Below are 26,434 nucleotides of genomic sequence, written 5' to 3'. Positions count from 1 at the left end.
TCCAAATAAATTGGAAAAAAATCCCTTCTACTATGTGCTCTTTGTTCTCTTTTCTCTGTTATTTCATGTGTTCTCTGTCCTCTTCCTAGCAATAATTGCAGCCATTTCAAGTTAGTGTTGTCACGATACCAAAATTATCGTTTCGATACCGATTTACCAATTTATCTTGATTCTGAACTTTGAATAAAAATATGAACAGCCATTATATTAAACAATGATTCTGAACTCAGAGGATTAAATGTCAAAAGATAAATAATATAAATTTAAGCAATGGCATTCAAGTAAAAAAAAAAAAAGCTAATAAAATTTAGCAGCAATATCTCAGATATTGTAACTTATTCTGTCAGTTGTGCAGCCTTTCCTTTCAGAGGAGAAAACTCAGCCAGTGAGCTTTATTGAGCGTGATCTTTTTCTACCAGTCGTCGACCGGCGGCCACAGTATCACTTGTGCTTGCACATGCAGCCTAGTGATGCATGGGTCGGGTTTTTTTCCAACCTGCGAGTCCCGCTTTTTGAAATTATTTGGCCCGCCCCAGCCCGCAAATAAAGTAAAATTTCTTTACCTACCCCGACCCGCGCATCGGGGACATCACCGAAGATACGTTGCTACTTAGACCTTCATATTGTAACCTTAACAAAGAACCTAATAAAATATGAAAATATATATTCCAAATATTTAATATAGGCTTTAAGAAATTGCACCTGTGATGGTTCGTCCGTAAACAAATCCTTTAGGTGAACGGTTCGTTCTCGTTCAGGTAATCCACTGACACCTATTTCTCATTCACTGAAGTTTCTCCCTCCACAGCAGCGCAAGAGCTTGGCCCAATTAACAGCGCATGTAAGAAGTTCATAGTAACTCTGAAAATAATGCTTGTTTTGAGCATTGGAATGTCTATACATAATCAATTTCATAATCAAAGGTCTTAAAAAGTTTTAACTATTCCTTCCATAAATTAAGGCCTTAAAAGGCCTTAAATCGGAAGAAGGTCATAAGTTCATATGATAAAGTCATTGCATTAGATGTTGCATGCATTGCAAAAACTGAATATCTTCCTCAGTAATTTTGTTTTGTTTTCCAATACAAATATTTAAACATCTTTGAATAAATATATACTAAAGATTTAACTGAAAAATAGAAATTCTTCTTGCTACAAATATCTGTGAGTGGGGTAAAATACAATGAGCACATCTGGCAACTGGATGGTGCCACAGGTGCAGTCGACAGAGCTGTATATATATAACCCTCAAGGACCAGCTTTCAGTCAGTGGAGCAATTTAAGGTCAGAATGAGAAAAGCTGGTGATTTATACAGGACAAATTGTGATCGCACGGTGCCTAAGAACTCTCTGAAACATTGCATCTTGTGTGTTGTTCTGTGTTGTTGCGCTGTATTGAGTATGTATCAAAAGTACGGTGCCCCAGTCATGCATAACACAACGCAGTTAAAAAATTTTGATTGTCCTTGGCTCCGTGTTCCTTCCGGCAGCATAGTGTGACAGAAGACCGGACCAAAACAGTGTAAATTGCGTGTCTACCCTCTATCTGTGTTTTTTTCTCAGTCCTTTTTTTCTGTTGTGGGACGGTCCACGGGTGAATTTCACTGCCTTCGTCGAGTGGACACTGGTGAGAAATGGATCTCCATTATCCATCTGTTCCAAGTGCCACTCCCGACCCAGAGCCCAGCCCAACATCTCCCCATGGTACGGAGCATAAGCCCGAGACCACCGATGAGAGAGAGCCAGAGTCCAATCCATTAGACCAGGTGCGAGAGCCGACTACAGTGTCCACCGCAAGGAGGAGAGCCACAGATGGTGTAAGCGAAGTGAGTGGAGCTCTGCCTCCTGCACTGCGGCTTAGGGTGAGCGGACTATGGAACACCGAAAGGACCAAAATGAGGAGCAGGATCGCATTGATTGGGAATCGGATCTGGAGGTTGAACTGCCCCCTCTCCTCTCTCTGTTGTCTCCGCTGGTCCCATCCAGCCCTCCTTCGTCCTTGGTTTCCTCATCTAGCCCTGAGGGGGTTTCCGATCCTCTAGTGCCCATTCCTAGAAACTGTTCTCCAGTGCCTGCTCCTAGAATGTGCCCTCCAGTGGTTGCTCCTTCAAAATGCTTGCCCTCCCTCCCGCTCCTGCCTCCTCAACTGCTGTCATCTGGGAGCCCCTCTGCTCGCCCTTAGCAAACCATCTATGCTGTGCCCGGACTGCACCTCAGCCCATAGTCCCAGTGGATCCATCTCGGCTCCTAGCTCCCTCGCCTGTATGTCAACCATTAGCTCCACCGGGCTCCCTTGTCCCTCTGGCTCTGCCTTCGTTGGGTGTCGACCCGCCATTGCCCCTGGACTCCACTACACTTGCTGTGCCTAGTCACTCTGTCCCACCAGCTTGTTGGGCTCCTTCCTCTCGCCAGCTCCACCTTGATCCTCAGTAACTCTGGATCACCATAGCCCTCAGCCCCGGATCCTTGGCACCCCCTGGCTTGTTGGCTCTCCGTATCTGCCTCAAGCTCCTCCTCCAACTGCTCTGCCACAGTTGGTCAGCCACATGGAGTTGGTGGCCATTCCTCCTCATGGCTCCTCCCACTGCCGGCTCCACCTTGGGCTGTCATTATGGGTCTAGCTGGATTCCTCCCTGGCTCCTCTCTCCGTCGTCTCTGTCTGCCGGCCCCCTACCTGGGGTCCGTCCTCCACCAGAGCCTCCTCCAAAGCATCCACTTATGCCTACTCCTGTTGTTGCCTACTGTTCCTTCTGGCAGCATTGTGTGACACTTACAACACAAACATAAGCTCACAACACAACAAAATAAAATAGCAAACATAAGCTCACGATACAACAACAACAAAAAAAACATAAGCTCACAACACAATTAAAAAGAAAACATAAACTAACAACAAACTAATAAAAAATAAATTAAGCTCACAGCGAAATTAAAAAGCAAATATAAGCTCACAATACAACAGAAACGCTCCTGACCACTAGGGTGCAGTGTTGACAGTTAAACACAGATATTTCCCAGATACATTTTTAATGTAAATGATTTATCTTAATATGTGAAGTCCATGTTTAAATGAACAACATGTTTTTACTAAATGTTTTGATATCCAATTAATCTTAATGTATCGATTCATGAATCAAGCAGAAAAAAAAATCTACATTATTTTCAATTTGGACAGTTTAGCTCTGCACTTGCACACAATTGCCCATTTCTGCAGACCAACTGCTTTTTTATTTTGTTATGTTGTGAGCTTGTTTACTTGTAAAAGTTTTGTTGTTTTGTTAGCTTATGTTGGCTTTTTTAATTGCATTGTGTTTTGAGGTTGCTTGTTTGTTTTGTTTGTTTTTTTTGTGTTGAGCTCAAGTTAACTTTTTTATTTTGTTGTGTTGTGAGCTTATGTTTGTTTTTTAATTTCATTGGGCCCTATCATACACCCGGTGCAATGCGACGCAAGGCACAGCGCAAGTGTGTTTGCTAGTTCCAGTCTGGCGCTGTTTGCATTTTCCTATCCAGCGCCACATCGTTTAATTAGCAAATGCATTTGCGCCCATTTGTGTGCCCATGAACGTGCTAGTCTAAAAAAGAGGTGTGTTCAGGCGCATTGCTCGCGCATTGCTATTTTAAGGAGCTGAAAATAGACTGCGACATAGACCAACTCAAACCTGGTCTAAAGTCTAAAGTCAATTCCGCAATATTTTTTTGTTATTTAAAGTGCGCGTTGGTAGAAAATGTGCCTCTGGGGGGGTCCACAGTGCGTGTTGAATTTTCTTATTACACACAGGGATGCGCATCACACAAACATGCCAAATATTAAAAACAAAATGATTACAGTGTAAAAGAATATTATTGTGTAGGCTACATAAATAAAAAAATTTAATGATGGATAGTCATTGCATGTATTAGAATTAGGCTACCTATTTGCAATTCAGCCTATTATTACTTATAATGATGAATGAAATTGGCTAATTAATTGAACAATCATGCCAATACACACACATATAAACTGACTCAACGTGCGGAGCTTTGGTGAATTCCTGCTTGTCCCTTAGATGATCTGCTCGCGCTCTTTAACTTCGCACATGAGCAGATCGGTTTCTTCGCTTGAGAAGCGTTCAGTTTTTCCGCCAACAACTTCCGCCATGTAAATAGCGATCCGCTGCGGCGCGAGCTCATCTCGCTCTTAAAGGGAATGGGAGATGACACTCTGGTTGGTTTATTGAACGTTATGCCCCTTATTTATTAAGATAATATGGCCAACCGTTTTTCCGTCATTAAAATAGCAAAAGTGGATTTGGACATGTCCTGAGTGCACCTGCGCCTTGTGCTTAACACTTTGCGTTTAGATCGTTAAAATAGGCCTATTGTGTTGTGCACTACTGGGCCGCTGTGGATGGCCAAAATGATGAGTCTTCGCTCATCCCAGTATCGTCTGAAGCTCATTGATATCAGAGGGGAGCAGAAACTTTCACACATTGTTCACAGTGCGTTGAATCACCAGAATCTACAACAGTGGTGACCCCCCCCCCCACCATGCTAACTGCACGCCATCACCAACAGTGCATGAAATGAGCTGAAGATCACTGAGACTGGACTGTGGATGATTGGAAGAAAAAGTGGCCTGGTCTGGTGATTCAAGATTCTTGGTAACTCACGTTGATATGTCAATTACAAACAGAGGCTATGGCACCCGGATACCCTGTTTGGCAGTGACGGTGTTATGCTGTGGATTATGATTTCTTGGGACACTTTAGGCCCCATTATCCCAAAAGCACAACCCCTGATGGCTGTCAGGTATCTGAACATTACTGCAGACCAAGAGTAGCTGTGTTCCCTGTGTTTGATGGCCATTACCAGCAAGATAATGTGCCATGCCTTCACTGCTGAAATTATCACGGAGTGGTTTAAGGAAGATAATGGTGAATTTCTGTTAATGCCTTGACCTGAGATGAACCCAGTTGAAAAGTGTGTATGCATTACAGCACAATGTATGGGAACTGGAGCACCTGCTGTTGACATTATGGTACCAGATACCAGGAGACGTAACGGCACCTCGTCCAATCAATGCCTCACCATGTTGCCACTGTTTTGTAGGTAAAAGGAGGTCCTACAGGTTATTAGATAAGTGGTCGTAATGTAATGGCTCACTGGTGTATATAAATGTATGTATTTTCAGTTCACGTTGCCCCATTTTTACCTGATTTTGTTAAATAAATAAGACGTTTTCTGCCAAGACACTGCTGTTTATACCAAGTGTATCACTTAACGCTGCTTCTCCAGCTGCACCTGTCTTTCTCTATCAGGTTCTGGCTCCATATAAACTGGGCCAAGTTGAAACTCCAAGAATATTCCAGCAAGGCGACTCTTGGGAGGGGAGGGTGTGCCGGGCAGAGGCCTGACGAGTAGGCAAGAGGGGAGGATAGAGGGGAAAGGGTAGGACTTAAGCAGATAGTGACAGAGAATGAGTGTGAAACAGTGTCCGGCCTACACAGAACCTCAACACACACTTCTGCAGCCAAACTGCTGGATTCAAGGCTTTAACAAACGTCTTTAAATGACATTTCCTCATGGATTTAAAAGAAGATGCTGACATTTGCCCTGTCAGTCAGGTGATGGAGATCGGTTTGGACACAGGCTGTCAGTCTGATGTGAATGAGCTCACAGCTGGTGCAAGAAACGCACCCCAAAACTGCCCAGGCATGTTCAAAAAGCTGGTGGTGAATAAAACAATCCGCCAGCGCAGACGCTTCACAGTGGCTGTGTCAAATACCTGGTAAGATTCACATGTTTGCAACTTTGTCTGGCTGGATCCTTGCTTTAATTGAGTTTACTGTGAATTTGATCACATCTTTTTTTAAGGTCCAATTCTCACTATTAAAAAAAACATTAACAATGACTTTTGCCTCAATAAACTCCTTATTTGCTGCTTATTAATAGTTAGTAAGGTAGTTGTTAAGATTAGGTAATGGGGAGGTTTAGGGGTGTATGCAGAATATGTATTAATAAACAGCCAATATGTTATTATGCTAATAAACACCTAGTTAAAAGTGAGAACTGGTCCCTGTACTAAAAGATTACTTTGATTTCTTATTGAAATCCAAACCCCTTCATGAATATATTTGCAACCAGGATCAATGGCTGTACATACTACTGTTTAAATCACATCTAAGGGAAATTTGCATGATATTTAAGTGTTGATGGTAACACTTTATATTAAGGATCAATTATCACTATTAACTAGGATTCATATTACTACTGTTTATTAGCACATATTAATGCCTTATTCTCCATGAGCATATTTAAGATTGCTTAATACCCCATACCTAACATATTTAACATAACATACAAAGCTTATTTAACACTGATAATAAGTAATGTTTCTTAAGCAGAAAATCAGCATAATGATCAGAATGAATCTGAGTAATGATGCTAAAAAACAGCCTTGCATCAAAGGAATTAATTGCATTTCAAAATACAGTATATAACAATAGAAAACAATTACTATTAATTGTAATAATATTTCAAAATATTACTTTTTTACCGTAAATTTGATTAAATAAATGCAGCCGTGATGACCAGAAGCTTTTCTACAGAAGTATTTCATGTTTAACAACCTTATATATTATAGTAGGCCTGTTTTTAGAGATTTAATGCATTCTTGTTCAAAAAGAAATTCTCTATGGGGAAAATAAATGGGATTTTTTATTCTTTTAACTTAGACCAATAAGCAATGACCCAGATCACCCTAGCAACATCCTAGCAATTTCACTGAACACCTTAGCAACCATCAACAACACCACAGCAGCATGTTGGTAAGTTTTTCTTCGGCAGGCACTATTCACATTTTCAGAAAACGTAAAAAAAAAAAAAAAACACTGTTGTGTCCTCAAATTCCCTGTAGAGTTTCTGCCCTCCAAACGCCTCTTATGATGATGCTGCATTTTCACCAGTAACTAGCCTCTTGCAAAACCAGCCTATTACCACACACACTCACACACATGTAAGAGGAGGTGATAGTTGCTAGGCTCTTCAACCAAGGGCTTTGACAGCTTTTTATACCATTATGAATGTGTTGTTAGACACCCTTCGCAACCCTTTGGCACAAGACCCAATGTCATTTCCCCCAGTTCCTCTTAACCGTGTCACTCGGTGGCCTGTTTTTTATCAGCTGAGATGCCTTCTCAGTGTGCTTTCTTTTATAGTTGTTTTACATTCTTTCTGTTCATTATGTCAACCCAAAACAATGGATTAGTAGATTAGTACTTTTATAATATGCAAGCAATATAATATTAGCACAGATGCTAATGATAAATTTAAGGAAGCAAGCATGCAACCTATTTTCGAATTGTATTTTATTTGTTTTAAGAAAGGCATTTATTTCCATACTCTGTCACTCAATAGAAAACTGCCAGATATGGCAATAATGTTTACTATCGTGAAATATTTTGTAAGGCCCACCCAACTGATCAAAACAATGGAATCCAATGTGTTCAATTCAGTTCAGAGTGCTAACTGACTAATGCTATTTAGATGACCAGCCATGCTTGCTCTTCTTTAAAAGTACTTTATCTAGTCTTTATCAACCTACAGTATATACACTTGAATCAAAGCAATACTTCCCTATAGTCAGTGGCCATGACCACTACTATAGATATAAGCAGACCAATATTACTTTCTCTAAAAGTAGCTGTGGTCATGCCATGGTTTCCCATGTACACTTAGCTAGAGTAATATTACAATGAACAAAGGATCAATAGGTTGGTTGAGCAACATTCTGTCCTACGTGCTGACAGTCTGTGCTGATCAACTACCCCACGGCTTCAAATGCTCCACCATCATTCAGGTCCCCAAAAAGCCCAAAATCACTGGATTATTGACTACAGACCTGTCGCTCTTATGTCTGTGGTCATGAAGGACTGGTTCTGGCCTACCTGAAGGACATCACTGGACCCTTGCTGGATCCTCTTCAGTTTACCTACAGAGCAAACAGATCTGTAGACGATGCAGTCAACGTGGGACTGCATTACATCCTGCAACACATCGACAGACCTAGGAATTACGCAAGGATCCTATTTGTGGACTTCAGTTCGGATTTCAATACCATCATGCCTGACCTTCTCTCAGAAGATCTCACACAGCTCTCCGTGACCACCTCCATCTGTCAGTGGATCACCAGCTTCCTGACAGACAGACAGACAGCAGCTAGTGAGGCTGGGCAAACTCACATCCAGGACTATCACCGTCAGTCAGGACTGCTGAGAATATTATCGGTGTCCCTCTGCCCAGACTCCAAGATCCTAACACCTCCAGAGTGAAGAGAAGGGCTAAAAAAAAATCACCTTGGACCCCTCACACCTAGCTCACTTTCTCTTCAAACTGTTGCCTTCTGGTCAGCGCTACAGAGAACTGACCACCAGAACAGCCAGGCACAGGAACAGAATTTTCAGCTTGAATAATTCAACTTACATAATTATACATCGTCCATCACAACTGACATATTTACACACAGAATCCAAAATGTGTACACTTGTAAACTGCACACTTTTTAAATAACATATCTGCACACTTATAACATATCTGTACATTTTATAACTATCTCTGTATGAGCTGGGACAACGCGTCGATGTCATCGATGACGTCGACGCAAAAAATGCAAATTAATCAAAATCATTAAACACGATAGAAAAAGAGCGAAACACCAAAGTTTCACGCACGCTTGCGCACTCACAGTCTTCAAACTACACGAGCGCTTCTTGCTCTCTCTCTCTCTCCCTCGTGCATATTAACCAAAATCATTAGACATGGTAGAAAAAGGGCGGAACGCCAAAGTTTCAAGTGGAGCATTCAGAGATTTTTTTTTCTTCATGACAGGCTGCTGGCTCCCACTGTTAATTTTTATTTATTTATTTTTTTTGGAAAAGCACTCTCTGTATTAGCTTAAAGCCATCAAGTTTACATTGGTTACTGTATTCTTTCAATTGCTCTAAACAAGTATTTTGGGTGACCTTTTTTTATTGAACGCTAGACATCAAGTTGTTGTTATTTTCATCTGAAAGAAGAACTTTTTTCAGTAAGCTAGGACCTATGTGTTCAGTAAGCTTGTTTCAGTAAGCTATGTGTTTTCAAGGCTTCAAGGTTTTATTGAATGCTATCTCTATACAAGTGCAAAGTAATGCATTCTTAGTCAGTCTTTTATTTTGTAATTTCAATACACATATATTGCAATATTAATGATTTCATGTTTTTTCCATTCAGATGTAAATCAACATGTATAAATTGTTAGTAGTCAATTAATGGGGAGATAATCGAAATCGAATCGGTCTGGAAAAATTAATCGTTAGATTAATCGATGCATCGAAAAAATAATCGCTAGATTAATCGTTTAAAAAATAATCGTTTATCCCAGCCCTACTGTAAATAGCACATTATTTTTTTTTTCTTATATTAGTGTTATATTTTATTCCTGCTGTTATTCCTATGTCTGTACTTTCTTCTGCACTGGAAGCTCCTGTCGTCAAGTCAAATGTGTGTGTAAACATACTTGGAAATAGAGCTCTTCTAATTCTACATGGAAAATACCGTTTTTCCTTTTTCAACTGTGCTACATGGGAATTCCCTTTTTAGCCTTTACAGTCTAAGTTCACTTGACTAATGCCAAGTTGTTACGAGCTCTAAAATCTCATTTGCTGGACTCTAGTCTGTCACTTTAATGCTTTTCTCATGCTTTTCCTTGCTGCTTAACAAATATAGTATGTTACTGTAGAAACTATCTAGCAACGTTATTGATGTCATGTGCAGAAGGTGGAGTAAAGACTTCTACTAAAACAGTGATTTGAGATCTCAGAGATGCTTCATAGCTGATGACTTCATTATTTTATTGATTTTTCTGTTTCTTGTGGTTTGACTTTATTTGATGTCTGATTCAAAAAAAAAAAAGGACTCAAAAACAATCTTATTGATCCCAAACTTTTGAACAGCAGTGCATCTAGTTTTCATTACTGATTAAGACTAAATTGAAACTACAGAATAGTTTCATACTGACTATGAATGTAATTGAGGAAAATCTGATGGGGTTGACATCATATGGCGTATCACGCACGTACAGCAGATTACTCTCCTAATATCCCTGAAATGAAAAAACAGAATTATTTTTTCTGTATTTATTTTTATTGAAGTAAAAATGTCTTTCTCTTATGGTTCCCTTTGTTTTCTCACTGATGCCGGCAGCTCAAAGACCTTCACTTCAAAGCATCAATTTTGACCTGTTCTCCATGATTCCTTTCTTCCAAATCAATCTTTTCATCTCTGTTTAATGTTGTTTTCCATTAGCTCTTGACTGCGATACATTCTTCTCAATGGTTTTCTGCTTCTCTCTTTCAAACTCTGACATCCTTCTGCAGTGTTAGGCAGTAATGCATTACTAAGTCATTTGATTACTTTTTTAGTAACAGAGTAATTTAACGCAAGTATAATTAGAGTACAGTTACAAGCCGAGGTCTCTGTGTTATAAAAATGTGTGAGTTTACAATTAACGGAGATGTCTTTTAGAGATTATAAATGCAGCGCTCTTTGCTTGCATTCTGCCAAACCATGCACGCAGCAGCCGCTTGCTTTAGTTAAAAATAACAGTGTTCTGTGAATGTTGATGCTTTAACAACAAATATTTATCAGGAGCTTGTATGCTGGGATTTCATACTTTTCATGGAGAAAGTAATGTAACGAATTAATAATTACTTTTGAAATAAAATAATCAGAACAGTAACGTGATTCCTTTTGAAAGGAGTAATCAGTAATTTGATTAAAATTTCAGAGCCCACTTGCCCAATACTGTCCTTCTGTCTTTCTTGCATTTTTTTTTTCTGTAACGAATGCTTTCAATCAGTGGAGATACACTGACTTATTCAGGCTTGAGGTTTAGGCTTCTGAGCTTTTCTAGATTAGATTTGTTCTGCTTCAGGAACCAGATTTTAGATATCCTGATGCTTTTATTTTGCCCTCTTCGTCTCTCGTGATCTGTGCTCTGTTACTGTTTTGTCTTTGGCAAATGTATTCATACTAGTCCACTTTCTAGCTTATTCTCAATATGAACCATCCACGTAGACAGGAGGAAAATGTCAGACCATTATGTAAATTGACAACCACAAATTTGTTTCACTTTGATTGTCAGATGTAAACAAAATATGAAGAGTATGACTTTGTATGCAGAACACCAGTTGTGTTCACGTGGCAGACTAACTGTTTAGTTTATGGGGTGGTATTTTATTAATCTGATCACCGTGTTGTTTTGCTGTGTCCCTCTGTGTAGTTTGGAGGTGGAGAATGGCCCCTCTATCGGCTGTAGTCCTCTGGACCTGCAGGTCTCACCAAGCTCTGGTCTGGTCCTTCATCCCAACATGGCCAGTCACGGTCAAAGGCGGGAGTCTTTCCTTTACCGCTCGGACAGCGATTATGACCTCTCTCCCAAATCCACCTCTCGCAACTCCTCGCTTGTTGGAGAGCAGCTGTGAGTAAGAATGTAGCACTTTTTTTTACATCTTAATCGACATGCAATAAACTGGTGCAATAAATCAAAAGTGTTCAGTCCTGCTGCAAATCACAGTGTGTTAATAGCAATCTAAGGGTGATGTGTTTTTTTAAAGTGGATCACCCATGTGTATCCATGCATGCTTTTTGTTTAATTGTCGTCAGGCCCCAATGGAATTAGAGGAGCTTGTTAATGAAACTTTTTCAGTTGAGCAAAGTGGTGGGAAATATTATAGATGGCACTTCAACATGTGCTGCTGATATGATTAGACAATTAATGTTAGCTGCTCATTTGGTGTCGGGTTTTCAAAAGATGGTGAGCTGAGGATGAGCAGAGGTACAGGCAGAGAGTTCAACAACTCAATAAACAAAAACAAAACGTGGGGAAACACGCCATGTTGCTTTCACTTTTAGGTCCTATCTTCTGTCACGCTATGGTAAGATAAATGCATGAAGATGATGATGATGAATGCAAGTAGTCTTTAATAATGCACAAGAGGGTAGATACAGGCAGGATAAACACGTAGGGACGTTGTAGACTGGACAGTAAACAGTGAACAGAACACAACTTAAGTAGGTTGGCAAATGAAGATAATTAAATAGACACACCTGAACCAAATGACACAATGAACGGGAGACAGAAACTAGGTCACAGAGAGCAAACGGGGATAGAAAACATAACTGATAGAAAACAGTCCATGGTTGTGACATTATTATGTGCACATGAAAGGCTCTGAAACTGGTGTTACATTACGGTGTGCTTTGTATATGAATTGATCTCATAGTACATAATGTACATAATGCATAACATCCGCTAGTTAAACCTGAGAGATCGTTTTGTCATGAGATATTGCTCAGTACATTGACAAGATGTAGCATGAAGTGCATGAACTAAAGAACTAACCCAATGATTATCAGAATTTTGGTTTGGTATGCATGACTTTTGTGTTGTTTCTTTCTGTTTTGGTTCTCAGACATGGTGAAGACCTGATTGTCACTCCTTTTGCTCAGGTACATTTTGCTCTTGCTTTCTGGATCGGAAAACTAAGACCAAAATGTGAATAATCTGATGTGTGGACTGTTTCAAGTCCTTTCACATCTTCGTTGCTGTCTTTTTGTTCAATAGGTGCTTGCAAGTCTTCGCACTGTTAGGAATAATTTCAGCATCCTGACAAATGTCCAGTGTCCTTCCAGCAAGTAAGTGATATTTACATTTTTCATAAAATGTAATGTGAGAAAATACCACAAGAGGGCAGAACTCACTTAATAAGACTAGATTGATACTACAGCACATTAACCCACTGTACTGACCTCCCTCCTTATAATGATAATGGTAAATGTGTTTTGATAGTATAATTTTTCTTCTTCGTTGTAACAAAATATACAGATCCTTTGACTTTATTAAAAAAATAAAGCTCAAATGCTCATATGTTATTCAGCAAACATAAGTCTAGTGTGCTAAGTTGGTGATTGAATCATCAGTGTCTATTAAATTTAAATTCCTGCTTTTATCTTATTAATGTTTTTTGTTTTTTTTTTGGTTAACAGAAGATCACCTGTCAGCAGTCAACCGCCAGTTACCAAAACCAACCTGTCAGGTAAGATCCTCTGCATCCGTTCACAGACGTTAAACTGAAGAAAGTTCCCTTACAATTGTTGTTAACCTCAGTCTGGCATCAGTCAGTAATTACAAAGCTGCAGACCTATAGCTGAATTACTCATATCATCTTCACTTGAAGGCTTACAGCATCATGAAGGGGATACTATGCTCTGTGTTATGAATAAATATGAAACAACAAACAAGTTATTAGCTAAACTGAAAGAAGTACTGTGGAAAAAGGAGATGTGAAATGTGTCAAGTCTTATAAAGGCTATCAAGAACCGTTTCCATTCCATTCCAAACTTTCAAGCCATTCCATCCCAAAATAGAAAAAAAAGTCAATTAAATGAAAATTATTTTGTTAATAAAATCTGTATTTAAGACAAGTTCAGTTTTATTTTCCTTGTATATGGGCAGGATATATCGAAAGACCCAATAAATTAATAAATGGATACTTTTAAACAGGGCAAGAGTGGGGCCTGATTTCAGCCCAGGAGTTTAGTGCCAGAGACCATATGTTTATTAAAATGTTTCAAAAGGAATATACAAATCAATTACAATGACATAATAAACTTCTTAAGTGACATTCATCAAATTTATGAATACCAAGGTAACACATTTAGGTTATAAAAATGTTTGTGGGAACATTCATTTGAAATGTTTCTAAAATGTTTAAATGTCTATTTTTTTGTTGGTGCTGATAGCGTCGTGGGCAGCGTACCAATATATATATATATATCCGATGCGCTACAGGCATCCCAAGTTCAAATCCCACCCCTCTCTCCCATTTCTCTTCCTGTCAGATCTAGACTGTCATATCGTAATAAACGCTAAAACACCAAAAATAAATATATCAAATAAAAATGTCCAGTATCGTGATTAGAATGTTACCTAAAGGTTGCAAAAACATTTCTTACAATTTTCTAGTCAATTTATTTTGACCCAAAATATAACATTATTTGAACATTTATTTTTAACATTAAAAGAGGTCCAGTTTTCTTGTGATTAACAATATTTAAATGTTGCAAAGAAAAACCTTGATCTTGTTTTGATGATTTATTTATTTTTCTCAGGTGAGAGTGGAGGTTGACAAAAACGTTGAGTCATTTACAGAGTTTTTGAAAACATTTGCAGATAAATCAAAATGTTTCCATAATTTTGACAGAAAAAGAAAATATTTAAACCTAGCACCTAAACTTTTATTTTACAACTTGAATGCATAAGATCCCACGCTCCCTGCAAAATCAGTCTCCAAAGCCACAGCTCCTGTAAAACACATGAAGGTGCACAGGCAGACCAGATGCTAACCAGCGACATGTTGCTGGAGGGTTAAATGCAGCGTTGTCAAATGACCTCATGGCCACGTTCACACAGCACAGCAGAATACAGCTGTCAGTCCTGTTTTTGAGTTCTTAAAGGTGCAATAGGAGATCTTGGAAAATGCTAACATTAGCCTGATAGCACTGATAGTGAACGTTCCACCCTCCCTACAATCGCCGTCCAAAGCCAAGCCCCTTGAACACATTTATGCTCACAGACCAGAATACCAGAGACAACATTACAATAGGCTACATCAGTGGTTCCCAATTCCAGTCCATGTTCCAAAATGTAGTAAAACCCTGTTCAGGGAGTAGGGAGCAATGAACACCGTGTTTGGATCATATCGGTCGGAACACAGTTTATTCACGTAGCTCACTTCTAACAAGTTGGTAATCTGAACTGGTTGTGTTAACTAAGCGAGACATGCAAAATATGTGTGCTAGGATTGGAATTGGAGAGGCTTTTATTAACAGAAAATAAAGCAAAAGAGACAATAAAAGTGGCCAAAGGGTGGACTGTCCAAAATAAACAGGGGATCTGGTGTCCTTGTCATACTGCGGGGTTCATGTGGGTCGGGCAGTGTTCATGGAGGAAGGGTCCAGGTAAGGGGCGGAGTCCCTCAACACACCCTTCCTGGACCCACGAGGACACCAGTGTGCATGCACGGGGAAGAGAGCAGTCTCCCGAGGAGAGGCGCGTTGGGCTTTTAAACAGTGGCGGTGATGAGGCTCTATTTACGTCAGGTGTACCCCATCACACACCGCAAGCCTTGGCTCATCCAGTGCCCCTCCTCTCTCACACATCCACTCCTGTCGGGAGCCTGGTGAAGGACGGCGATTTAGGATGGGGTGCCGTTGATAGTCAGGGAGGAGACAGCTGACTCGTCACAATACAAACGTTGACAGGCAGGTAGGAAAGCTATTTAAAACACTCGGACCGAGCGTTTTGATTGGACGTAAATGTATTGTTCCTACGCCTTCCACAGAATATATAAATACAGATAAATACATTTAGACTACTTAATGATTGCTATAGGGATGGGAAGAGACTTTCAACCAACATTACAAAAATGTTTCTGAAGACAATCGTCTATTGCACCTTTAATGAAGACTTGACTGAAGAACAGTACATGACAATGTTAAGGCCATTTCACACTAAGTGTGATGCAAAAAGGTGTGGCGAATCGCGACAAACAGTGCTTTCACACCGAATGGGAAACGATTGATCGTCTTCTGCTTATTTGCTAAAAACCCACTTGATTCAGTTATAGGCAGACATGCATTCTTTTATGTTTAATAACGCAACACTGCTATTGTAATATAAAAGTACCATGAGCTGCATGCAAAACACATACAGAAAATATATTGTCATAATCATATGTCTATTTGCTTTCATATTTCATGTGTTGAACAATGTTTCAGTAAATGTTTTTAATATGGAAGATCTAAAGAGTGAACGCGCTCTAGAATTTTCATGTTCAGTATGAAAAGCCTTTATTGTATTTGATCTTGGTGGAATAGATCTAACAAGGAAGTAACTAGACTTGCTACTGCCAATACATCCACAGACATTCTGCTGTGAGCATGTAAGAAATACCACTGCTGCATGTATAGCATATATGAATAATAACTCACTAGCATACATAATCACCCCAAAGCAGATCTATACAGGTGGAGCTGGGGAAGGCTGAAGTGTGCTGCAACTGCTACAAAAACATTAGCCAGATATTTGAATGTTTAGCAGTGAGCTCATTGGCTATCAATACAGGAGAGAACCAATCAGCTGTGACATGTGATGATGATGTCATTATGTCATATTAAGTTAGATCTATCAGACTGCACCATATAGAGTTTCATTTTGGAAATTTGTATTTGAATATATTTAGACCACTTAACTTAGTTATTGCTATTGGGATGTGGAGAAACTTTCAACCAGCATAACAAAAAAACAAATCACCTTCCCTGCCTTTAAATATGTCACAGCCACAGAGCTTGATTTGCTAGTGCCACTGTTAGTCAGAAGTAGGGAGGAGCATTCTGATTCCATTGGACAAAATTTGATTGGACAAATTTTTTTTTATGATTGTGACTACAAAGTTGAGTCATTTTTTGGTCAGTTTTTCCAGTTCAGCTTTTCATAGTGTCTAGAATATAGATGGTAGACTAAGAGTGTTTTCACACCTGTCTCATTTGGCGCTTTTGTTTCAGATCCTTGAGCATTTCTATCTTAATAGGTGGAAAAAGGATGAGCTTCAGATTTCTTATTAAATTTTAAAAGATTGTCTAACCACCTATCAAAAGTCTGTCAGTGATGCAACATCTCAATACTTTTTACATTTGATTGCCATGAATGCAAACAGACCAAAATGTGTTTTTAAAACTATAAACTCAGTTCTTAATCCAGCCACTTACTAAGCCCCTGTTGACAATCCAGAGATCTGCGTAGAATTCTTAGGTTTCATTGCGCAGAAAGTACAAAATATTACCTCTCTTCTCATGACATGGTTCATTCTCACCCAATCTCTCCTTCTAGCAGTTTCACTTATTTTAAACCAGTGACTCCATCTCAATTTAGACCATTAATTTTTAAGATGAAGTTTACATATTGTCAATCCGATGTACTGCCTGGCCGTTTGCTTAGAGAGGTGTTGGACACTATAAGCCCTTCCCTTTTAACTATTATAAACTGTTCTTTGACCCATGGGGTTTTCCCAGAGTATTTTAAACATGCTTCTCTGTACAGTCCCTTTTAAAAAGATCTCACCTTGATCCATCTGTTCTTAGTAACTACCGGCCAATTTCTGAACTTAATTCTGGATAAGTTCCAATCTGATTTAAGAACAATTCACAGTACAGAGTCGGCCTTGCTTAAAGTTATGAATGATCTTTTATTGTCCATTGATTCAGGGTCATCTGCCATTCTGACACTGTTAGATTTGAGTGCAGCCTTCGACACTATTGACCATGACATCTTCTTGAAGCGATTCAAATGTGTAGTGATTCAATGCACAGCATTACAGTGGTTCCTCTTGTTTAAAGGGTAGGACTTTTTCAATAAATATTTGGTCGTTCACCTCACCTTCCGTGCCCATCCCTTATGGTGTTCCTCAGGGTTCTATTCTTGACCCTCTATTGTTCTCGCTCTACATGCTTCCCCTAGGCTCCATTCTCCAAAAATATAATATTAACTATCATTGACGGACCGATGACCTCCAACTTTACCGTCCAACCAAACTTGAAAATTACTCTTCTTTACAACTTCTTTTCTCATGTTTTGACAAAGTGAGAATTTGAATGGCTAATACATTTTTGCAACTAAACACTGACAAAACTGAGGTGCTTCTGCTAGGTCCTACTGCACTCAATACTACTCTTACAAATAGGTTAGGTTCCCTTGGTGATAACTTACAACACCATGTAAAAAATCTAGGGGTCACTTTCGATCCATTACTACAATTTGACAAGCAAGTAAACACAGTTGTAAAGAGTAGCTTCTTCCACCTCAGATCTGTTGCAAAAGAAAAAAAATGTCTTTCTCGAAAAGATCTTGGAATTGTTATCCATGCACTAATCTCTTCCAGGCTGGACTATTGTAACTCTCGATATGTCGGCCTTCCACAAAGCACTCTATCTTGGCTTCAGATGGTTCAAAATGCAGCAGCCAGATTGTTGACAGGAACAAAAAAGAGGGAGCATACTACTCCTGTTCTTGCTTCATTGCACTGGCTCCCTTTCAAATTTAGAGTTGATTTTAAGATCCTTCTTTTTGTATATAATGCATTGCACAAGTCAGCCCTGGATAATATCTGTGATCTTATCCAGCCATATACAACCTCTAGGTCATTAAGATCTTGTAACCAACTCCTTTTTTTGTAATATAAACATATATCTTGTAATATAAAAGGAGTGAATTTCATTGACAACTTCAATCTTTTCTGGGGCCATAGACAATTGTTTAAACCGGATGGCCTCCACCCAAACAAACTTGGTGCCAGAGTGCTTAAGGACAATATCTACTTCTCCCTCCGTCATCCTTCAGCAGAGTGTGTCAATCCATTCAGCACACACACACCAGGTCCGAGTCATCATGTGGTTGACATATCCCGCAAGGACACTGATAACACCACGCAGCCAAAACAATCACTGCTGATAGACACTATCCCTGCTGAGCCCTGCCCACAGAGCTCCTCACAGACTGACTGGGATTTATCAAAACAGCTACAAGATTCAGCACCCAGGGATGACTTTCTGGAAAACAGCCAGGGAAGCCAGGACAACACATCACAGCCACCGGAAACACCAGAGACACAGCCCATCTCACCAGACACATTATCACTCTCTCCAGCATCTCCACTTCTGTGCTTCTCACAGAAAATGGAGGAATTGGTGTATGCTGGGACTAAACTCTCTCACTCATTTGCTGCTAGCCCCCAGATATCAACAAAAAAAAACGGCGGGCCCCCCAACAACCAAAGACTGTGGGCCCTGTTCCTGTGAGAGCTCTCCGACCGCTGCCACAACGCCAGGGCCCAAACCCTCTATCTGCTGAAGGTGAACCAAAAACAACTGATAGCAGCTGTCAGTGATATGTGTTGGGTCCCCGCTATAATAGCAGCAACATTCACAAATGCTTACAGAACTAGCGGGAACCCAGTGTGCCTGTAGCTTTCTCTATTTCAGTTTTATCACGTAATAGAAAGTCTAAGGCCATCTCAAGCAGAAGGGCAAACTCATCTAATCTGCGGCCTATTATGCATCAAACTAAGGTTGATATAAAGACACAAAGCACTGCCATCAAGTTAGCACTTTTAAACATTCGCTCACTAAAAAATAAATCATTTCTAATCAATGACTTTATAACCACAAACAATTTGGATTTTATATTTCTAAATGAAACATGGCTTGAAGACAGCTGCAGTGCAACAGTCCTCAATGAAGCAGGCCCTCCTAACTTCACTTACATGAGTGTTTGCAGGACTGTTAGGAGAGGTGGGGGTGTAGCTGCTCTATTTAAAGATGTCTATTGATGCAAGCAAGTGTCATTTGGTCAGTACTTGTCTTTCGAATATCTAGGGATTGTGTTGAAAGGTGCTCCACGCATTCTGTTTATTATTATTTACAGGCCTCCAAAATACTCTTCAGCATTTGTTCAGCATTCTCTTCAGCAGAGTTTGACAGTTTTGCAATAGCAGGGGATTTTAATATTCACATAGATAATGCAGAAAACAAAACTACAAAAGAAATGATAACGGTTTTAAACACTTTTGACTTGACTCAGCATGTGCATGGACCCACACACAAAGGTGGACACACTCTAGACTTAATCATCAGTAGGGGTCTAAACATTTCATCCATTGTTATTAAGGACGTAGCACTATCTGATCACTTCTGTTTTTTCTTTGATATACTGATCTCTGCTACCACTGAATCTAGATCTGTCTGTGTCAGAAGGAGATGCATAAACGAGAACACACGTGTACTATTTACGGAGGCTATATCTTTAACACCAAGCATTTCTGCAGACTCTGTTGATATTCTCCTTGATTCCTTCAACTCAAAAGTTAAGAATGTTATTGATGATATTGCTCCAATAATAGTCAGTAAGAAAACAAACAGACAGAAATCAGTTTGGAGAAGATCAACAGCAGTTCAGACTATGAAAAGACAATGCAGAAAAGCAGAGAGGATGTGGCGGAAGACAAAACTTGAAATTCACTATAGCATCTATAAAGACAGCCTTCATGCTTATAATGTTAAACTAGCCACAGATAGACAGAATTTCTTCTCAAACCTTATAAACAGTAACTTAAATAACACTCGTACTCTTTTTGTCACTGTTGAGAGACTGACAAACCCCCCAAGTCAGATTCCCAGTGAAATGCTATCAGACAGCAAATGCAATGAGTTTGCTTCCTTCTTTTCCGAGAAGATCATCAATATCAGGAAGGCGATTAGCACATCCTCAAGTAATGCAGAGGTCAGACAGATTCGGCCACAATATCAAAAAGATACTATGTCTATTTTTTAAACAATTGATAGCAAAATTCTGGAAGACATAGAGCATCACCTAAAATCATCAACCTGCTGTCTTGACACACTTCCCACATCTTTTTTCAAAAGTGTGCTTAACAGCTTAGAAGCAGATCTTTTAGAAGTGGTGAACGCCTCACTTCTTTCTGGGACATTTCCAAACTCCGTAAAAACTGCAGTTGTTAAGCCCCTCCTGAAAAAGAGCAATCTTGATAACACAATTTTGAGCAATTTCAGACCAATATCTAATCTTCCTTTTATAGGCAAAATTATAGAAAAGGTAGTTTTTAATCAGCTGAACAAATACTTAAACTCAAATGGATACCTGGACAATTTTCAATCTGGTTTTCGACCGCATCACAGCACAGAGACAGCACTCATTAAGATAATAAATGATATTCGCTTAAATTGCGACTCTGGTAAAATATCGGTGCTGGTATTGCTAGATCTCAGTGCTGCGTTTGACACTGTCGATCATAACATACTACTAGAGAGACTGGAAAACTGGGTCGGGCTTTCCTGGATGGTACTCAAATGGTTCAGGTCATACTTAGAAGGGAGAGGCTATATGTGAGTATAGGAGAGCATAAGTCTAAGTGGACATTCATGACATGCGGAGTCCCACAAGGCTCAATTCTTGCACCGCTCTTGTTTAGCCTGTATATGCTTCCACTGAGTCAAATAATGAGAAATAACCAAATTGCCTATCACAGCTATGCTGATGATACCCAGATTTACCTAGCCTTATCTCCAAATGACTACAGCCCCATTGACTCCCTCTGCAAATGCATTGATGAAATTAATAGTTGGATGTGCCAGAACTTTCTTCAGTTAAACAAGGAAAAAACTGAAGTCATTGCATTTGGAAACAAAGATGAAGTTCTCAAGGTGAATGCATACCTTGACTGTAGGGGTCATACAACTAAAAAACAAGTCAGGAATCTTGGTGTGATTCTGGACACAGACCTTAGTTTCAGTAGTCATGTCAAAGCAGTAACTAAATCAGCATATTATCATTTAAAAAACATTGCAAGAATTATATGTTTTGTTTCCAGCCAAGACTTGGAGAAACTAGTACATGCCTTTATCACCAGCAGGGTGGACTATTGTAATGGGCTCCTCACTGGCCTTCCCAAAAAGACCATTAGACAGCTGCAGCTCATCCAGAACGCTGCTGCCAGGATTCTGACTAGAACCAGAAAATCTGAGCATATCACACCAGTCCTCAGGTCCTTACACTGGCTTCCAGTTACATTTAGGATTGATTTTAAAATACTTTTACTCGTATATAAGTCACTGCATGACCTAGGACCGAAATATATTTCAGATATGCTCACTGAATATAAACCTAACAGAGCACTCAGATCACTAGGATTGAGTCAGTTAGAAATACCAAAAGTTCACACAAAACAAGGGGAGTCCGCCTTTAGTTACTATTCTGCCCACAGTTGGAATCAGCTTCCAGAAGAGATCAGATGTGCTAAAACACTAGTCACATTTAAATCTAGACTTAAAACCCATCTGTTTAGTTGTGCATTTATTGAATGAGCACTGTGCTATGTCCGAACTGATTGCACTATATCTTCACTGTTTTATTTTATATATTTCTGTTTTTAAATTGATTTTAAGTAAACGTTTTAATCATTTTAAAAGTTTTAAAATTGCTTGTTTTATTTTTTTTTCTTATTTTTCATGATTATTTTACTTTCTTTGATGTAAAGCACTTTGAATTACCATTGTGTATGAAATGTGCTATATAAATAAACTTGCCTTGCCTTTTTTCTGACCCTTGTTCTCGTTGTAAAGACTGGGACACACCAAACCGACTTCAAAGAACTAGCGGCCATGAAAGCCGACGGTGTTTATCGCCTTGCGTCGGCAGCGTTGGACCAAAAAGCTTCGCTGGAACACACCGCACAAACTATAGCCGATGGCAACCTAACGTGTGATCTGCGCATGTGTGAAATGAACGAGCTGTTCGCATCAGCAGCTATTAATAGTATATATTTGTCATTCAAAAGGAGGAAACGAAACAAAGATATATGAGATAAATGCAGATATACGAAATGTAAACAAAGCAGCTATTACTTACCATTTTGAATATCAGTAACCTTTATAACTTAAATAATTTTAAGTGGCTCATGTTGTTATGAAAACATTTGCGTATTAGAATGGTTGGGAAAGATTACGTAACATTTAAACAGCCATCTGTCTGTACCGCTTTCATTCACATGCTTGTTTTCATCACTTTTGCTTTAATTCTCAGCACTGACTCGTTTGCTAAACATAACATTCAATCAGAGCTCTCTTTTGCTGACGGCCCAACGTCCCCAACGCTATTAAATCGGCAAACTGACGCCGATTTTTTTTTTTTCTTTTAATTTTTGGGTTAGAGTTAGGGTTAGGGTTCTCTGTTGCTTCCTAATTAACCTTTTATTGTAAAGCACTTTGGATCAGCTGTGGTTGTGTTGAAGATGTGCTCTATAAATAAAAATTTAAAATTGACTTGAATTGACTTAATAATATGCAGAAAAACTGAAAAGGTAGTGTCTATTTTCTGCCAGGACATTTTAGTATGCTTTGAAATGTTGCATTGTGAAAGTGAACCCAAACCAAGAAGAAAATGCAACTTTGTAGCAATTTAAGTCCCTGTTTCACAACGGAGCAAAAGGTCTGAATATGTCTTGTTCAAATGCACTCAAATGCAATAAATGCTATTATAATAGATAAATACTTAATACATTCTTTAAATCGATTTTTATAATTATAATTTTCATAACACAAAACATAATTTCTGATTTTCCTTTCTATTTTGGGATGAAATATGAGCCAGCATGTTTTTGTTTTTGTGAAATGAAGCAGCAGGTGTTGTTGGTCTCTTGTGCATGTTGTAAAGACTCCTCAGCACCATTTGTACGATGGCCACCACAACACACTCCATCTGAGTGGCCTGAAAATCCCAGGCTCTTTGAAGAAAAGAGAAATGAGGGTGTGAGTGTGGGTGGGTTGCTGGGGGAATGAAAGTTTGAGTAAGATAACATCATAGTTTCTATGACCTCTTACACACACACACACACGCACACAAACCACAAAGACGCAATGTGCGTAAATGCAGCACAGCGACACATATAACAAGCTGTGTTTATTGCTTGCTTGTGTGTTTGCATTTATGGGGGTGTTAATAGTCATGCATGCATACGCATGCATACTTAAAAAGAGCAGGATTGTGTGCGACACAGCTCTGTGCATAATATTCATGTGTGTGTTCAGAGGTTTGTGCGAGAATTGACAAGTTGACAAACCTTGTTAAATCCGTTATGAACCCAGTCCAGGTCATATTTCACCACAAAATCAAAAAAACAAAAACATAATTAAATATTTGATATTTATATTTTATTTAAATTAATTAATTAAATTAGGATTTGTATATTTTTTTATTTGCTGGAGAGAATTGTTTTTTTTTTTTACTTCTTGGTTATGTGAACTTAAGCAGAACATTCCATTCCATCAATTTGAAATTGTACTGAGAATGATCGATCAGCATCATGTTCCCTGTTAGATGATCCTTCGAATGATTAAATGATTTTCTGAGAATAATGTCATCAAATTTGATGCCATTTGATTTTGTCATTTCACTGGAACTGAAAGAAGGAACACTGTTTCAGATTGTTCCATTTGTACATGTAAACATATAGTAAAAATAAAATATTAACACAATTGAGAATAATGGGAATTACAAAAGCAATTTGAATGTAAAAAAGTCAAACATTCTCATTAAAGTGAGTAGAATTTGGAGGAAAACTTGTTTAACTGTCATGAAAATAATATCATTTAAAAAATAAATAAAAATAATAATAATTGAATCCAAAATGCTAAAATCTATTTTTCTTTTGATATCTGAGGCCAAGACATGTTTACGCAAGAATTTTGTGAGTGGTTTTCGGTTTATGCTGAGAGAAGAAAAAGCATGCTTGTGAAGTGAATGTGCCTGGGTGAAAGATGAAATGTCCCATTTTGGTGTCAGAATCAAATTTACTAATGTTAAGTACATAAAAAGTATATTAAATGCAATTAAAAGGTGTATTTTAATTTGTAAAAATTTTGTTAAACTAAAATTTCACAATATCGGTTAGTGATTTAGCTTAACAGATATATTTATTTAAACATGCGTATACAGTACATATTCTGAAAATATATAAAAGAATAAGCGATACATTTTATGTTTTTGTAAATGATTAAAAGCTTCTTGCTGACAAATGGGTAATACAAAATAGGTGTAGGATAGTGGCAAAAAATAAAAATGACAATGAAATGCATGCATTGTGATTTTTAAACAGTCTTGTAATGTCATTCAATGATTCTTGTTTTAAATATGTCGGACGAGATTTTTGATATATAAACCATTGTTACACTGAATGGCATTTTAGTAGGTGTCATCTGTAAATCATGGCTAAAATGCATGATTGTCATAATTTTTTGAATAAATAAAATGAAGTCAAGTCACCTTTATATATATATTTATGTCAAAGCATCTGAACAACATTAATTAGGAAAACAGTGTGTCAATAATGCAAAATGACAGTTAAAGGAAGTTCATCATTTAATTTCATTGATGTCATCATCCAGCTTAGTTTAGTTTATCTTTAGTCATTTGCAGAGCATAAAATAGGACACATTCTAATGTATGAGGAAAAACTAAAGCCGTTTGAAACACTTATCTTCGTCTTTTTACATGCCTGCAGGTGTTTGTGAGCTGTGTGTGTGTGTGTATGTGTGTGTGTGCTACAGTTGTAAAGGCTTTAGCCACTGATCTACAGAGCTGAGAGCTAAAAGGAGGGGCGAAGGATTGTGGGAAATTTTGGTTCCTGTTTCAGAGCACTTTTAGCCTCATTGACGTCATTGCCAACCACCTACTAGTACCTTCACTTCCTGTGTGTTTGAAAGCGCAGACGCCTCATGGTCCTGGCAGGAAGGAGCACACACTCACGCTCTGAAAATGGTGGAAAACTGTGCTCAGTTACGTTGCAAAAGCATATCAAGAGCACCGGAGGAAATCAGATTATGTGTGATGTTGTGCACGCTTCTGTCCCTGCGGACTGCTGCTGTGTGTAAGAACACCGCTAAGCATGTGGCTGCTAGTTGATTAGCCGAGCTTCTTTTCTCAATACTTTCACTGAAATGCTTTACTTTCACTTTTCCTCCTTTAATTCTTACAGCAGCAGCAACTTATTGGTTGCTTAACACATGCACATGCATTAATAAATCAAGAGGCATGAAATAAATAATTCAGTTAAACTTAAAGGGATAGTTCACCCAAAAAGTAACATTCTTTCACCATCATTCCACAGCTGTATGAGTTTCTTTCTTCTGCTTATTTTAATAGAAGATACTTTGTAAAATACTGATAACCAAACAGTTTTGTTTCCCTTTGACTTCCATGGTATTTTGCATTCATACAATGGGAACCAAAACTGTTTAGTTACCAATAACCTTTAAAATATCTTCTTTTGTGTTCAGCAGAAGAAAGAAATAGATACAGGTTTGGAATAATAACGTAAATGAAACAGATATAATAACAGAGAAATGAATAGACTGTTCTCTGTCATTTATTAGCATGGCTACAATTTATTTCTGTGCTGATGTATAATAAATCATATGTGTTATCTAGCCTTTCCTGTATTTTAGTTTAGAATGGGTATAAGTAAATAGATAGTGTATTGTTTCCATTTGTTTAGAAATGTCCTTATAAAGTTAAAAAAAACATAAATAATTATTGTTATTATTATTGTTTTTGTTGTTATTATTGTTTTATTATTTTTTTTAAATAACAACAATAATTACAATAATTGTAATTGTCTTTATGTATTTCTTGTGTTGGTTTTAATAATCATCATTGTCATCATGGACAAATGAATTAAAGATGTCCCAAGAAAAGGTTAAAAAACATATATATTTTTATTGTTGATTTC

At 38.4% G+C, this 26,434-nt stretch overlaps 1 protein-coding gene across 2 annotated transcripts in view; it reads left to right on the top strand.

Moving 5' to 3' along the window:
- Nucleotides 1-26,434, top strand: part of pde4bb (phosphodiesterase 4B, cAMP-specific b) — a 74,748-nt gene that overhangs the window by 24,123 nt on the left and 24,191 nt on the right. Inside the window, exons 1-5 of one of the 2 annotated variants that reach the window (XM_052547860.1) lie at nt 5,463-5,766; nt 11,299-11,496; nt 12,491-12,527; nt 12,643-12,713; nt 13,065-13,114. In XM_052547860.1, the coding sequence (XP_052403820.1) occupies nt 5,561-5,766; nt 11,299-11,496; nt 12,491-12,527; nt 12,643-12,713; nt 13,065-13,114 (562 nt within the window). In that variant the 5' untranslated portion in view covers nt 5,463-5,560. Of the gene's footprint in view, nt 1-5,462; nt 5,767-11,298; nt 11,497-12,490; nt 12,528-12,642; nt 12,714-13,064; nt 13,115-26,434 lie in introns of those variants that run through there. The other variant, XM_052547859.1, reaches the window with a different exon arrangement.

This window comes from Carassius gibelio, chromosome B2, assembly GCF_023724105.1.
Source record: "Carassius gibelio isolate Cgi1373 ecotype wild population from Czech Republic chromosome B2, carGib1.2-hapl.c, whole genome shotgun sequence".
Classification (NCBI taxonomy): Eukaryota; Metazoa; Chordata; class Actinopteri; order Cypriniformes; family Cyprinidae; genus Carassius; species Carassius gibelio.
This window is presented reverse-complemented; position numbering and strand designations above follow the sequence as displayed.